The sequence below is a fragment of the Rhinolophus sinicus genome, chromosome 17, assembly GCF_057876585.1.
Source record: "Rhinolophus sinicus isolate RSI-liver-muscle chromosome 17, RSI-T2T, whole genome shotgun sequence".
Classification (NCBI taxonomy): domain Eukaryota; kingdom Metazoa; phylum Chordata; class Mammalia; order Chiroptera; family Rhinolophidae; genus Rhinolophus; species Rhinolophus sinicus.
Genome location: NC_142517.1, coordinates 104,330,616 through 104,346,802, shown reverse-complemented (window position 1 = coordinate 104,346,802; position 16,187 = coordinate 104,330,616). Strand labels below are relative to the sequence as shown.

At 37.4% G+C, this 16,187-nt stretch overlaps 1 protein-coding gene across 4 annotated transcripts in view; it reads right to left on the bottom strand.

Annotated features, from left to right (window-relative positions):
* Positions 1–720: 720 nt before the first annotated feature.
* The window catches only part of PLSCR4 (phospholipid scramblase 4), a 67,447-nt gene continuing 51,980 nt past the window's right edge, over positions 721–16,187 (bottom strand). For 3 of the 4 annotated variants that reach the window (XM_088794699.1, XM_074333987.2, XM_088794700.1), the window contains exons 5-9: positions 15,725–15,767; positions 14,533–14,759; positions 5,459–5,620; positions 3,997–4,155; positions 721–2,781 (exon numbers count right to left, since the gene is read on the bottom strand). In XM_088794699.1, the coding sequence (XP_088650825.1) occupies positions 2,734–2,781; positions 3,997–4,155; positions 5,459–5,620; positions 14,533–14,759; positions 15,725–15,767 (639 nt within the window). In that variant the 3' untranslated portion in view covers positions 721–2,733. The remainder of the gene's footprint in view (positions 2,782–3,996; positions 4,156–5,458; positions 5,621–14,532; positions 14,760–15,724; positions 15,768–16,187) is intronic. The other variant, XM_074333982.2, reaches the window with a different exon arrangement.

The following is a 16,187-nucleotide window of genomic DNA, read 5'->3' as shown; positions in this document are numbered from 1 at the left end:
AGAACTCACTTTAGCGAAACATCCAGTTTCATTGCTTGGAAGTTCTGCCTTTCACAAAATACTAGAATGCGGACACAATTCAGCCACGCTCTTTGCTACTTTATCACAAAGATGCCTCTCCTCCAGTTTCAGGAACCCGTTGCTTATTTCCAGCTGAGACCTCGTCAGAATGGCCTTCACTGCCCATATTTCTATCAAGATTCTGTTCGGGATTACTTAGTCTCTGAAAAGATTTAGCTACAGCTCTTCTCCTCTCTTTTCTTTCCGAGCTCTCACCAGAATCATCTTTAAAATTCTGTTCATGGCCATCTAGGCTTTTTCTAGAATGTACCTCAAAATTCTTCCAGTCTCTACCAGTTACCTAGTTTCAAGGCCACCTCCATATTTTTAGGTATTTGTTACAGTAGCACCTCCCTTCTCAGTGCCAATTTCTGTCTTAAACCGTTTGGGCTGCTTTAACAAAAATACCATAGATGCGTTTGTTTAACCAAAAAGCTTTTATTTCTGGAGGAGGGGAAGTCCACAGTCAAGGTGCTGGCAGATTATAAGGGCACTAATCCCATTTGTGAGGGCTCCACCCACATGACCTGTCACCTCCCAAAGGCCTCACCTACAAATACCATCACATTAGGGTAATTCATAAACTTTGGGGCAAATACAAACTTTCAGCCTACAGTAAAGACTCAATCATAAGTCAAAAAAAAACAAAAAAAACAACTATTATTTTACTGTAAGCCATATTATATTTATTTAAAAGCCAAAAACAATATGATGATGCATGAAGACACAAATTTCAGAGAATATCTTATTTTTTAATCAGTATCATCAATTTTACATAATGAAATACCATTAAGAAATATAGAACTTATAATATGAACTGTAGTATAAAAATATGGCACATGGTATTATTAAAGAAAAAGAAATTATAACTATAAGACACATGTTAATATCACAAAAACTTTAAACAGAAATTTAAAATGTCATACGTTGAAAATAATTTTTTCTTAGTATTATGCAGTAGATCTTGGAATGAGATGGAGGCAAGTAAAAATGAAAAGTTTATATAGATAAATTTTCTGAATACTATTTCTCATTTTCTATAGAAAATGTCAGACATTATTATAAGAAATAATACGTATGTCTAAAACTGCAACTGCATTTTCAAATATAAGGTAATTAGTATTTTAGAAAGCAGCAGCTTTTACATTTTTCTTTAAAAGCTAGTAGTCACGCATAAAAATGAACATTATAAGAAACTGAGTAAAACAACTTTTGCCATGAAAAAATGAATATAATTAAAAAGTGAGGCACCTTTCTTTCATTTCAATAAGAACTGTGGGTAGGGGCCCTCATCTCAGAATAAACAAATCTAAGGACACTCATGTTTATTTAACACTCCATGTTTACTTAACATGGAGCAGAAGAATACATTCCATCCTCTGTACTGCGTTGAAAGAACACGGTCCATGCTCTGATAGGAAGCTAAAGTGCACAGAAGCAACTGTAGATTGATCAGAGTGCATTCACTAACACATTATGCTGTTAATTAGTTAATACAAACAAGTACAATTTATACTTTAACTACGTTGATCCAATACAAATAAGTACAATTTATACTTTAACTACGTAGATCCTATACAATCTGTACTAATAAGCTATAGATCCCAGATAAGTAGCATGTTTACTGTTTTATTATTTTCTTTGTATAAGTACAGATTTATTTAAAAAGCAGCAAAGCAATATTAAGCAGTGTCAGAATTTATAGTTTGGGCATTTACAAAGTGCCACACAGACTATCATATTTCAAAATTTAAAAACAAAATTGCAACTCTTGCAATTAAAACACCACAGTGAATATCAGGGATCTTCTTGAAAGAAAAAAACAGTTATCTTCTCAGTGTCACATCAAACGAGATACAAAGTTTCAACAGGCAATATCAGAGATTTGGCCAAACATATTTTATACATAAGGCATCTGTGACCAAGCGAGGTTAAATGTATTAAATGCAAGCTGTTTATAAGGGCACTGATGTCTCTAAGTTGCTAAAAGATCTAGAATGACCATGGCCTTGTTCACCTCTCTTCTTGACAGTCGGACCTTGTCTTCATATAAGGCAGTGCCTGATTGTCCATACTAGTGAATAAAGAAACAGGCATGGAAAACATAAACCTTACAATAAAAAAAGTTTTATAACACAATCACATTGTCCATTCAAACTTTTATGAATTTTACAAAATGAGGCTTTGATAGATGTACACAAGTGAAATTTTCTGTACAATAAAACATAGTATTTTGGTCTGCCTTTCTTTTGTTTTAAAAAATGAAGAATATCATTCTTTTTACCTCAAATCAAATTTGTCTTAGGTAACAGTATGTCGATTGACGTTACCTGTTAATATGAGAGCTCTGGGATTCATTTTCCCCTATCTCATGCTAAAGTGTTTTCAAGCTCCTTGTATCTGTATTTATTTGGTTAATGAATCATAGCTTTTTCAGCATGACTGAAAGTCATAGCTTTTTCCTAGTCTAAGGAATAGACAAATAGACAGTCAATTGAAACACACATCAGATTGTGTTCTTACTCTCTCAGCCTACCTGTCAAAACTAACACCAATAAAAATAATCTGTAAAAGCAGATAAATGTACTTGCAAATAATTGAGGGTTGACTGTAAGCCCAATCCCACTTTTCTAAACATTTTTTTAACCATACTTCCTGATTTGCTGTGTCCATTTATCTTGATGAATGTTGTACTGGAGATCTTTCAAAATACATGAAGTCCTGAAATTGGAAAAAGAATTTTATATATATAATTGTATGTATATAAGTAGATAATTAGATGCAATGTATAAAATACTATCCTTTATAATTTATCTGGCAATTCTTCCATTCCAGTTAAGCATAAATTCTGGGGGTCCCCCAAAAATGTATCCAAGTGGACACTTTGGTCAACATTGCTCAGGCAGTAGTTTGCCATAATCAGAAGTATCTGGACACTGATGGTAACCACTTTGAGCACCTCTTGTAATTGCACAAGTCAAATGTGATTTGTATTCATCTTTTGTTGTCAGTATATATTGAATATACAATTTTAATACAGTTTTCCTTTCTTAAAATGTCTATAAATTTTTTTGGCATCCTCTGTAAATTTACAGAATCTCAGTCCACCCCACCCCCAGGACGTAAACTGAATCAGCATCTGAATTCTAACAAGATCCCCAGGGGATTCGTATGTGCAATAAAGTTTGAGAAGAACTGGAAGAAAAAAAGAGTAAATAAATCTAATAAATCTTTATAAAGTGGACCTAATATCAAAAGCAGGAATTACAAATTTAAAACTGTTGTTAGTCAATAAACTTCCCCTTTGGGGTACTAATTAACTAAATTTTTACTGTTTGGAAAGGGAGGAAAAACTTGATAATTAATATCAAATATGTTAAATATACCAATTATAATATGTTAATTAGATTTTTTGGGTAAGTACTGTCAATTTTATTTCTATTCTTTACTTATGAATATTAACAATTAGGCAGAAATAGAGCAAGGGAACTGCACCTAATAAACCTAAGGGAAGAACAACCCCAAGTAGAGGTACATGGACAGAGAGGCTGTAAGGCAGAGCGAGGGGAAGGACCTCAGCTTTAGAGTGATTTTCTTTCATTAAGACATCACAGGACAGACATTTTCAAGTAATGAGAATAATAAACATGCGGTGATGACAATATACCCACTGGATGCCTAATATGCACTCTCCTGGCCCTTTTCCTCATGATAATTAATATTCATAACCATGAAAAATACAAGTATTTTTATCTCCACGTTACAGACGAGCAGACTGCGGCTTCCAAGTATTAAACACTTTACAAAACACGTAACTAGTAAGTGGTAGAGACAGAAGTTGGTCTGATGTCAAAGTGTATTGCCTTTCTACTACACGACACGGCTTCTCATCAGAAAGATGATTCTCTCAAGATAAGTCAAGAACAAAAGGCTTACGATGAGGAAGCAAGCTCCAAAAATCATGGCTTTCATCTTCACGTCCAGGTCTAAGGGGAAGCGAATGTCAAAGTGGTCAGCATTGCCCATGCCTGACATCAACCCGTTCCACTTCCTGATGATGCTGCCGATGTTAGACACGCCGTCGAGGGAGGTGACCTGGACAGGTAAGGGTTTGACTTTCAGGGACTGAAAATATCATACTGCATGATTTATTCTGCTGGCAAGCAGCTTCCACTGAGATAGCATAAATACAGCACAGTAAATGAATACAGTAATAACATAATTTCAAACTGGAAATGATGGCCAAGGAGGATTCTGTGCTCTGCAACTGGTTAATAACTGAGCTAGGGTACATCTCACACTTCTCACACTGCTCTTTCCTCATCCTCAAATGAGTTACTAGAGAGGTCTAATTGATTCTGAAGTTCTGCTCCACATAGCAAAGGGTGGGAACCGGGGATTGGGAGGGAATCTCGTCCAGTCTAGGGAAACCCATGAGCAAACGCAATGAGGCATGGTTGTGTGCACTTCACAAACTCCACATAATCACTTAAGCTTTTGTGGGCCAAAGGAGCCTACCCCATCTTCTTAAATTACGCCAGGATCTGTAAGGACTTCAGCTTCTAAAGGGAGGACACTGGCACTTGCCAGAGGAAAACACTCAGATACTAACTTGGGGTGATCAGAATGATCCCACACATCCTGCCCCTGGAACTGGCTTATCTACATTTTCTATTGCGTTGCATGGCCTTTTAAACAATAAGCAGTGCTGGATGACATGGTGACGTAAGGAAGGTGTCATAGGAAACACCTGAATGAGCAATTTTAGATGATAAGCCTTGCCAAATTGCAAGGCATTTAGAAGGATTAAGAAGCTCAGGAAAAATGTTGAGGAATCTCCTTTGGCAAATTCACAGGATTATAAGCAATCATTTTATAGCCCGAGATAAAGGCAAAACAGAAGGATTTTTCTCTTTTTCCTGATAAAATGTTATAACCTATTATGAATTGCATCCATATGATCAGTGCTGTCCTGTTTCTTCAGGACACAGACAGAATTCTATCCTGCAATTAAGCAGTTTGCACAGCCTGCATGTTCTGTAATATGCTGGGCACATTCGTTACTCTGGACCTACTCTCTGATCCTGGAAACCTTTGATAAAAGTGTTTCATTAAATACAACCAAGAAGAAAATAAATAGATTATGTCTGGCTATTTCTTCTCTGGTTTAATGGCTTCATGGTGTCTCTTATCTTTATCAAACAGATCATTAAAAAGGAGCTCACATTGGGAAACATGAAGCAATCCACAAACCATAATTTGAAAATCATCTGCTGTCAGCCAGTTAACTCTTTCTTCATGAAAAAATCATCTAAAACCAAAATCATTCTAAAATCTGTTAATACATGTACATGTAGGAAAATAAAATAGTAGAAACACGGTTTTTACATTTGTTTACCTCAAAAACAGAATCTGAACCACAGCCATAGGTTGAACACGGCCCACGCACGCGCATCATGTTTTCTTTCTTTGCGTTTTGAATGCTGTAAACCGCCCTGCACAGGTTCCAGTGCTCCAAGACAAAGCCAATGGTGACACCAGGAGGACACTGCACCTCCAGCTGCAAATGAAGCAGCGATAGAGGTAAGGATGCTGCGTACATGTACACACACACACACCTAGATATGTTCTTAATCCATCTGAGGACTGGGGAAATTGTTACCGGGGAAGAGTCTTCCATTTTACCTGGGCTATTTCCTAGGCTTGTATTTCAGTGAACAGTCTAGAGAGATGAGGTCATGCTTCCCTTTGGGACACAGTTACTATTAATCATATAATGGCCAGAAGCTAGGTGTTTCTCAGCTATATATGGGGTATCTGCCTGGGCTCCTGAGTCAACCCCATAGGACCACGGACAAGGGGACCTAAAAACCCATGCTAATGTTCATGCTGCTTTCTGTGCTGTAACACGGATCTCTGTCTCTGATCGAGGTGTCTCACGTCTTCTGGCATAACCGACAAAAAAGCAACAAGCTAACTTCTTAGACTGACAGACATGACAATTATAATAGAAAACAAGAGAAAAGAGACATTCTGAAAACTGTATATTGGAAAAACAACAGGATGTGTTATGGGTATATAAAGCCACTTTTAAGAGTTTTAAAATAATGTCCACTACTCTCTTTTCAGCTAATTATCTTTATAACATTCCTTTGTGGAGAACTAAGATCTTCATATCTAATAATAACAAAAGTCACAAAATTGAATTATTTGGTAAAAGACCAAAGTAAAAGTTCTACAGACAACATTCGTGTCACATATACTTTCCTAAGAATTTTGATTCTCCTGGGTCTCATCATCAGGCAGGACTACACAGCTCAAGAATTGTCAAACCAAGGTACTATTCATATATATACAATCACACATATATACAAACATTGAAATTTAATAGCTTCTGAGGATTGAGAGTTCACATAAATTTACACTTAAGATAAAAAAACATCAAAACTGTATACAAATATATTTTAAAAGAATTTGCATCAAAATGGCAGGGTGAGGTGAGCCTCTGGAAATATCCCCCAGAACTTACACCAAATCGAACAACTATAACTCCACAAAGGACTCCCTGTACAGCAGACAGGCAAGACGAAGACTTTGACTGCTGAATTCACCTAAAGGTGGGCAAATAACGTGAGCAGGGGAGGAGGGAAGGGGGAAGTGCAGAGATGGAGCCGCGCGGGCGCAGGATGCAGACCTAGCTGAGTGCTCTGAGCTCGCTGCTTCCCGGAACTACCGCAGCTGCGGGAGAGGGAAGAACTCAGACTACTAGGGCTCCATTTATGGCCCTCAGGGCTGAGGGGACAGCATACACTACGGCTGAGCCCAGCACTCATGGCACAGGCCTTGGACCAAAGACCGAGGGAAGAGGGCTGAGGACGGTGGTTTAAGCCCTCACTGCCACAGAGAACTGAAGCCTAGGGCACTGAGACTAGCCGACCCCTCCCTACCCTCCCAGAGTCACCCAGTCCCCATCTGCCTGGTGCTAGAAGCGGAACAGTAGCAGTGTCAGATCAAAAGAACAGAATGTTTGCAGTTCTGAGAACTGTGGTCCACAGACACTTATTCGCAGCCCAACTAGTTCTGGCAAAGGGGAGGGAGCTGTGGAAGCAGGACTGGCTGTGGTGGTGGTCGCTGCCATTCCTCTCAGCCACCTCTCACAACTCACCCCGCCACTGTCCGCACCTATCTGGGCGAATCCCTGTAGGAGTAAACAGAATTGCTGAAACACACGGGCGCTGAATCTGGTGCAGGAAGAGCTTTGGAACTTCAAAAGCTCTCCGCATACCCACAGGGACACAGCCCCCTATGACCCAGGCGAACTCTTAACGGAGGAGAAGCCCACCTTCCAGGGAATCCCCCCGTTCTGTGAGAAGTTGGAATAGTGCAGAGAAAACATAACACTACAGCGAGAGAAAAAAGGGCTGCAGTCACAGAGAAAATAAAACATCCTACCAACACGTACTGGAAAACAAAAGAAAGACCTCTTCCTATCAACCTGTTGCAGAACCCACTCCTGCAGATGTCTAGGAATAGAAGTAATAAATAATTAATTGCCATGAATAACCAACGCAACATGACAGCTCAGAAAGAAAGATAGTGATAAGTCTCCAGAAAATGAGGTTAAAGATACGGAACTATGTGACTTAAACGACAGAGAATTCAAGATTGCAGTTCTGAAAAAACTCAACGAGATGCAAGAAAATACAGAAAGGCAGTTTAATGAGCTCAGAAAAACAATAAAAGAACAACATGAGCATTTTATCAAAGAGATGGAAATTTTTAAAAAGAACCAAATAGAATTTCTGGAGATTAAGAACTCAATAGAAGAACTTAAGAATGAAATAGCCAGTTTAGGAATAGAGTTGACCAGAGGGAAGAAAGAATCAGTGACATCGAAGATAGAAACCTGGAAATTACATGGATGGAAGAAGAAAGAGACTTGAGACTTAAAAGAAATGAAAGAACTCTACAAGAACTTTCTGACTCCATCAGAAAAAGCAATATAAGAATAAAGGGCATAGCAGAAGGAGAAGAAAGATAGAAGGGAACAGAGTATATTCAGACAAATAGTCAACAAGAACTTTCCAAACTTGTGGAAAGAACTGGATCCTCGAATCCAAGAAGTAAATAGAACACCTAATTACCCTAACTCCAACAGGCCTTCTCCAAGGCACACTGTACTGAAGCTGTAAAAATTAACGACAAAGAAAGAATCCTCAAGGCAGACAGGGAAAAGAAGACAGTAACCTACAAAGGAAAGCCCATAAGATAATTGTCAGATTTTTCTGAAGAAACTACGAGCCAGGAAGGAGTTGAACCAAATATTCAAACTACTGAAAGAGAGAAATTATGAGCCAAGGATAATATACCCAGCAAAGATATCCTTTAGAAATGAAGGAGAAATAAAGACCTTTCCAGATATACAGACGCTGAGGGAATTTTCTAATACACGACCTGAACTACAAGAAATAGTAAAGGAGGCTATTCGACCAGCACCAACAGGGACAAATTTTGGCAACCAAAACATAAAAAGAGGGAGAGTAAAGGCCTGCCCCAGAATATGGGAACGGAAAAAGTAGGCATGCTGAAGAAAATGGGATACTCTAAATATCAAACTTTCTTTTACATAAACTTAAGGGTAACCACTCAAAAAAAATCCAGAACTGAAATACATAGTGTAATAAAAGAAGAAACAGAAGGAAAAATCATAGAATACCACCACACAGAAATAAATAGACAACAACAAAAAGGCAAAGAAACCATGGAGACACAGCCTTACCAGAAAACTAAAGATAGAATGATAGGAAATCCTCACATATCAATAATCACCCTAAATGTAAATGGACTGAACTCACCAACAAAAAGGCACAGAGTAGCAGACTGGACCAAAAAACTAAACCCAACCTTATGCTGTCTTCAAGAGACACATCTCAGCTACAAGGACAAGCATAGACTCAAAGTGAAAGGGTGGAAATTGACACTCCAAGCAAATGGTGCCCAGAGAAAATCAGGTGTAGCTATACTGACATCAGATGAAACAGACTTCAGGGTGAAAAAGATAACAAGAGACAAAGATGGACATTTCATAATGATAAAGGGGACTATACAACAAGAAGACATAACAGTCATCAATATTTATGCCCCCAATCAGGGAGCACCAAAATATACCAACTACTAACAGAACTAAAGGGAGAAATTGACCAAAACACAACTTTACTAGGGGACCTAAAAACATCATTGACAGCTATGGATAGATCATCCAAACAGAAAATAAAGAATGAAATAGCAGCCCTAAATGACACATTAGATGAAATGGACATAATTGACATATATAGAGCACTTCATCCTAAAACATCAGACTATATATTTTTTCTCGCGTACATAGAACATTCTCAAGAATAGACCATATATTGGAACATAAAACTAACCTCAGCAAATTTAAGAATATTGAAATCATACCAAGCATATTCTCTGATCACAAGGCTTTGAAATTGGATATCAACTGCAAAAAGAAAGCGGGAAAAAACACAAATACATGGAGATTAAACAACATACTTTTAAAGATTGACTGGGTCAAAGAAGAAATTAGAGGAGAGATCAAAAGATACATAGAAACAAATGACAATGAAAATACATCCTACCAAAATTTTTGGGATGCAGCGAAAGCAGTTTTAAGAGGGAATTTTATATCATTACAGGCCTATCTCAAGAAACAAGAAAAATCCCATATAAATAACCTCACGTTACACCTTAAAGAACTAGAAAAGGAGAACAAATGAAACCTAAGGTCAGCAGAATAAAGGAAATAACCAAAGTCAGAGCAGAACTAAATGAAATAGAGAACAAAAAGAAAACAGTAGAAAAAATTAATGTGGCAAAGAGCTGGTTCTTTGAAAAGATTAACAAAATTGAGAAACCTTTGGCTAGGTTCACTAAGATAAAAAGAGAAAAGACACTAATAAAATCAAAAATGAAAACGGGGAAGTAATCACGGATGCCACAGAAATACAAAGGATCATCCAAGAATACTATGAAGGACTATATGCCACTAAATTCAATAACCCGGAAGAAATGGACCACTTCTTAGAAACATATAGCCTTCCTAGGCTGAACCAAAAAGAAATGGAAAATCTAAACAGACCTCTCACCAGTAACGGAATTGAATCAGTCATCCAAAACCTTCCGAAAAGCAAAAGTCCGGAACCAGATGGCTTCACTAGTGAATTCTACCAAACCTTCAAAGAGGATCTAATACCAATCCTGCTCAAACTCTTCCAAAAAATTGAAGAAGAGACAGTACTCCCTAACTCATTTTATAAGACCAACATTACCCTGATACCAAAACCTGGCAGGGACAACCCAAAAAAAGAGAACTACAGACCAATATCTCTGATGAATACAGATGCAAAAGTCCTAAACAAAATACTAGCAAATCGAATGCAACAATGAATTAAAAAGATTATTCATCACGAACAAGTGGGGTTCATCCCAGGGGCACAAGGATGGTTCAACATATGCAAATCCATCAATGTGATATATCACATAAACAAATTAAGAACAAAAATCATATGATTATATCAATTGATGCAGAAAAAGCATTTGGCAAGATACAACATCCATTTATCATTAAAACACTAAATAAAACAGGTATAGAAGGAAAATACCTCAACATAATAAAGGCCATATATAACAAACCCTCAGCTAATCTCATAATTAATGGTGAAAAACTGAAGCCCTTTGCTCTACGTTCAGGAACACGACAGGGCTGTCCCCTATCACCTCTGCTTTTCAACATAGTGTTGGAAGTCCTCGCCAGAGCAACCAGGAAAGACAAAGAAATAAAAGGAACCCAAATTGGGAATGAAAAAGTTAAACTGTCACTCTTTGCAGATGACATGATGCTATATATAGAAAACCCTAAAGACTCCACCAAAAAGCTATTAGTAACACTCAATGAATACAGTAAAGTTGTCGGCTACAAAATCAACGTACAAAAGTCCACTGCATTCCTATATACTACCAATGCAATCTCAGAAAAAGAAAAACAAAAAACAATTCCTTTTGCAATTGCAGCAAAAAGAATAAAATACCTAGGAATAAACTTAACCAAGGATGTGAAAGACCTATATGCTGAAAACTATAAGACATTTTTAAAAGAAATTGAAGAAGACACAGAGAAATGGAAAAACATTCCGCGCTCATGGATTGGAAGAATCAACATAGTTAAAATGGCCATATTACCCAAAGCAATATACAGATTCAATGCAATCCCCATCAAAATCCCAATGACATTTTTTAAAGAAACAGAACAAAAAATCATCAGATTTGTTTGGAATCACAAAAAACCCCGGATAGCCAAAGCAATCTTAAGAAAAAAGAACAATAATGGAGGTATCACACTTCCTGACTTTAGCTTGAACTGCAGGGCAACAATAATCAAAACAGCATGGTTTTGGCAGAAAAACAGACACGTAGACCAATGGAATAGAATTGAGAAGCCAGAAATAAACCCCCATAAATATGGGCAGACAATTTTTGACAAAGAAGCAAAAAACATACAATGGAGAAAAGACAGCCTCTTCAATAAATGGTGCTGGAAGAAGTGGAAAGCGACATGCAAAAGAATGAAACTGGACTGGTATCTGTCACCATGTACCAAAATTAATTCAAAATGGATCAAAGACTTAAGCATAAGACCTGAAACAATAAACTGCATAGAAGAAAACATAGGTACTAAAATTATGGATCTTGGGTTCAAAGAACATTTTATGATTTTGACTCCAAAGGCAAAGGAAGTAAAAGCTAAAATAAATGAATGGGACTATATGAAACTTAAAAGCTTCTGCACAGCAAAAGAAACCATCGACAAAATAAAGAGGCAACCAACTGAATGGGAGAAGATTTTTGCAATCAGTGCCTCCGATAAGGGGCTAATATCCAAAAGATACAAGGAACTCATGCAACTCAACAACAAAAAAGCAAACAACCCAACTGGAAAATGGGCAGAGGACCTGAAGAGACATTTCTCCAAAGAGGACATACAAATGGCAAATAGACATATGGAAAAATGCTCAACATCACTAATCATCAGAGAAATGCAAATCAAAACCACAATGAGATATCACCTCACTCCAGTCAGAATGGCTATCATCAACAAGACAGATAGTAACAAGTGTTGGAGAGGCTGTGGAGAAAAAGGAACCCTCATACACTGTTGGTGGGAATGCAGACTGGTGCAGCCGTTATGGAAGGCAGTGTGGAGGTTCCTCAAAAAATTACGAATAGAATTGCCATATGACCCAGCAATCCCTCCCTGGGTATCTACCCAAAAAATCTGAAAACATTTATCCATAAAGACACGTGTGCTCCAATGTTCATTGCAGCTTTGTTTACGGTGGCCAAGACATGGAAACAACCAAAATGTCCTTCGATAGATGAATGGATAAAGAAGTTGTGGTATATATACACAATGAAATACTATCCGGCAGTAAGAAAAGATGAAATAAGACCATTTGTGACAACATGGATGGATCTTGAGAATATAATGCTAAGTGAAATAAGTCAGACAGAAAAAGCAGAGAACCATATGATTTCGCTGATATGTGGTACATAAACCAAAAACAACAAAAGAACAAGACAAACAAATGAGAAACAGAAACTCATAGACACAGACAATAGTTTAGTGGTTACCAGAGGGTAAGGGAGGTGTGGGGTGGGAGATGAGGGTAGGGGATCAAATATATGGTGATGGAAGGAGAACTGACTCTGGGTGGTGAACACACAATGGGATTTATAGATGATGTAATACAGAATTGTACACCTGAAATCTATGTAACTTTACTAACAATTGTCACCCCAATAAACTTTAATGAAAAAAAAAAAGAATTTGATCATTCAACCATAAAAACGAATGAACTATTAACATATGTCCGAGTTGCATGAATCTCTAGGTAATGACATTTGAAAATAGCCAATCCTAAAAGATTCCAAACTGTGTGATTCTATTTTTGTCATTCTTGAAATGACAAAATTATAGATGGAGAACAGATTAGTGGGTTTCAGGGGTTAGGGATGAAGAGAAGGGAGGGAGATAGGGATAATTATAAAAGGGTTTGTTTGTTTGTTTGTTTGTTTGTTTGTTTGTTTGTTTTTGTGGTATTAGAACTATTTGGTGTTTGAATTGTGGTGGTGAATAAAGAAATGTACATAGTTGATAAAATTAAACACACACACATGAATACAAGTAAAACTGGAAAATCAGAAAAATATTTAGATAATGTTGTGGACAAAAGTTCCGTACATTGGACTACGGCTGTAATATTGATTTGCTTAACTCTATCCTGCCTTCCTATAATCTTGAAAGGCTGCACTTAGAGGCATTGATATGCAAAGCGCAACTCATAAATACAAAAAAAAAAATGCTTACTATACAAAAGCATCAAGGATAGAGGTGTAAATTCACCTCAAATATAAGGCTGTGTGTGTGTGTGTGTGTGTGTGTGTGCGTGCGTGTGTGTGTGTGTGTTTGTGTGTGTATGGTAAAGGTGTAAGATATCTGACAATAGCTAATATCCATTGAACACTATACTGTTTGCCAGGCACTGTGCTAAGCAGCTGAGATTCATTTATAATACTGCTCAATCCTCAAAATAATCATCGCATGAGATAGATACTATTAATATCTTTACTTTACAGGTGAATAAAGCAAGGCACAGAGAAGGATGTAAATAAATTACTACTGTAAATGCTGGTATTTAACATGTCACTTAAATATCCCAGTAATCCGAGGGGGTATTGTTCTGCCCAGTTTATGTACAACACTGAGGCTCAAAGAGGTTAACTAAATTGTACAAATTTAAGTAGGTGACATATCTAAAATTCAGATTGTCGCGGACCTCTCTCTAAACCAATTTTCCTTCCCTGTAGCAAACAACGTTCCCGGAGCTGCACCGGTTGCAGAAGAGTAATCAAACTGTCAATCAGAAAGCCTGCTGTCTAGTTCTAGCACTGCCTGCCACCTACCGAGTGTAACACCATCTGCAGGCATTTAGTCTTTTTTTCTTTATTTACAGCAAGGTGTAGACTGTGATGGGTAGAGTAAAAGGATCCAAAGTCACTTACAATTCTATAAGCGTATATTTACATTTAGCTTACTTTCTCTGGAGACACTTAGATAAATGTGTGTGACCACTGTAATAGGCGATAGGTTAATTTCTAATTCAGTACACAACTGATAGAACTGTGGTCACTGAATCAATAATTTGTGCTTGAACCACCAATTAGCACCGAAGAGCCGGAACCCACAAGGAAAAAGCCCTTTCTGATTTTCCTGAGGTGAGACAAACTGGCTTCCTCCATCCTCTCTATCTGCAGAGCCAGTGAAAAAACCCTCCTGTGTAGTTTGCGACGGAGCACAACTATGTTGGGAAGACCTGGATCAGGAAGAAACAATGGAAACTTCCATCCTCTGACCTCTTGCCTGGTGGAGGGACAACAGAAGCAACAGCAGGTGCATCTGAACGGTCTCTGCATTGTCATGATTTCACGGCCCATATAGTCAGTGACCCGGAGGACAAAGGGCCGCAGTGTCCGATAAGCATTCCTGGTAAAGTCGTCTGTATCTTCAGTTACAGTGTAAACCATCTGGTCCACGTTATTTTTAATATCATACTTATTATTAGTTTCAAAACGTGTCATCACTGAAAAACAAAATGAGATAGCCATCTTAAATTAGAAGTAGTTAAAATAGGCCTCAAGAGCTATAAGAGGTATAAACCTCCAGTTATTAAAAACAAAACAGTCATGGGGATGTAATGTAAGGAAAATAGTATTATCGTAATAACTATGTGTGGTGACAGATGGTGACTAGACTTATTCTGGTGATCACATTGCAAGGAATATAAATGTCGAATCACTATGTTGTACACTAGAAACTCAACTATACTTTAATAAAAATAATAAAAAAGAAGTCCTTTTAGGGGCTTAAAGCAAAATAGCTTTTTAAAAACTTCAGGTAAAATTAGAACACCAATATAATTCATATGGTCTATAAGTACTTAAGTAATTTTGAAAATTTAAAACATTTATTTTAAGAAGTTCAGTGTAAAATGATTTTTTAAACTTTTCCACATAACAGCAAAGATTAGAACTATATTCCTAGAGTACCTGAATTCAGAAAACATTAATTATAAAACCATTTACATGTGTAGATCTGGTACGATGACGGCCTATAATCTTGCAAGGATGAACTGAGAACAACAGGATTATGTTTCCTGTGATTTCTTACTTCCAAAATAAGGGAACTGGACTGGAACTCAGCAGATTAGATTCCATTTCCATCTCTGCCAGATTAGTTGACCCTGGCTAACTAATTTAGACCCTCGGCCCCCTCCTTTTCTCATCCATGAGCATTTAATATGGAGGAGCCGGGATGGGTAAAAGGTAGGGCGGTTGAACAGATAAAATGAAAATCCTTTTGAAGTCTGAGTTTACATATGATGTACAAATAAACAAAATAATTCTCTTTCTTACTTTCTTGAAAAGAGAATATCCTTTTCTCTTTGAACCACTAACAAGTGATCAATATCAATAAGGAACTAGATACTGGATAATGCAAATTTCTACCTGAGTCAAATACTGCTGAACACTACTGAATTATACATACTTTCCAGAGGTTCAAAATGCTGAAGAACATGTATGTTGTCCAGCTGTTGGGACAGAACAAAGAAATTAGGAGAGAGAAATAACAGAATTAAATCAAACTAGCATTAGAAAAGAAAACTGATAAGATAGATCAATACCAAAATATCTTTTTGAAACTGAGTGGAATAAAAAATATATTTTTTAATCCAGTGGAATTAGCCTATCTGCACCTCACCAGATGGTTATTAGGGGAGCTGTCCAGATAGGAAAAACACTTCTGCAGCTCCATTGTAAAAGATTGAAACATTTGTCTAAAATATCAGAAAATCACCTTCCTGCCACAGTAACAGCATCTAGGAGAAGCTGGTTGACATAGACTGTTCCTAGCTCAGTTCCCCTTCACTGGTCTCTCCGACATGTCACCCACAGATCGGAATGGCTCAGGAGGTTCAGGGTGGAATTAACAGCCCTGGCCCTGAGAAAGC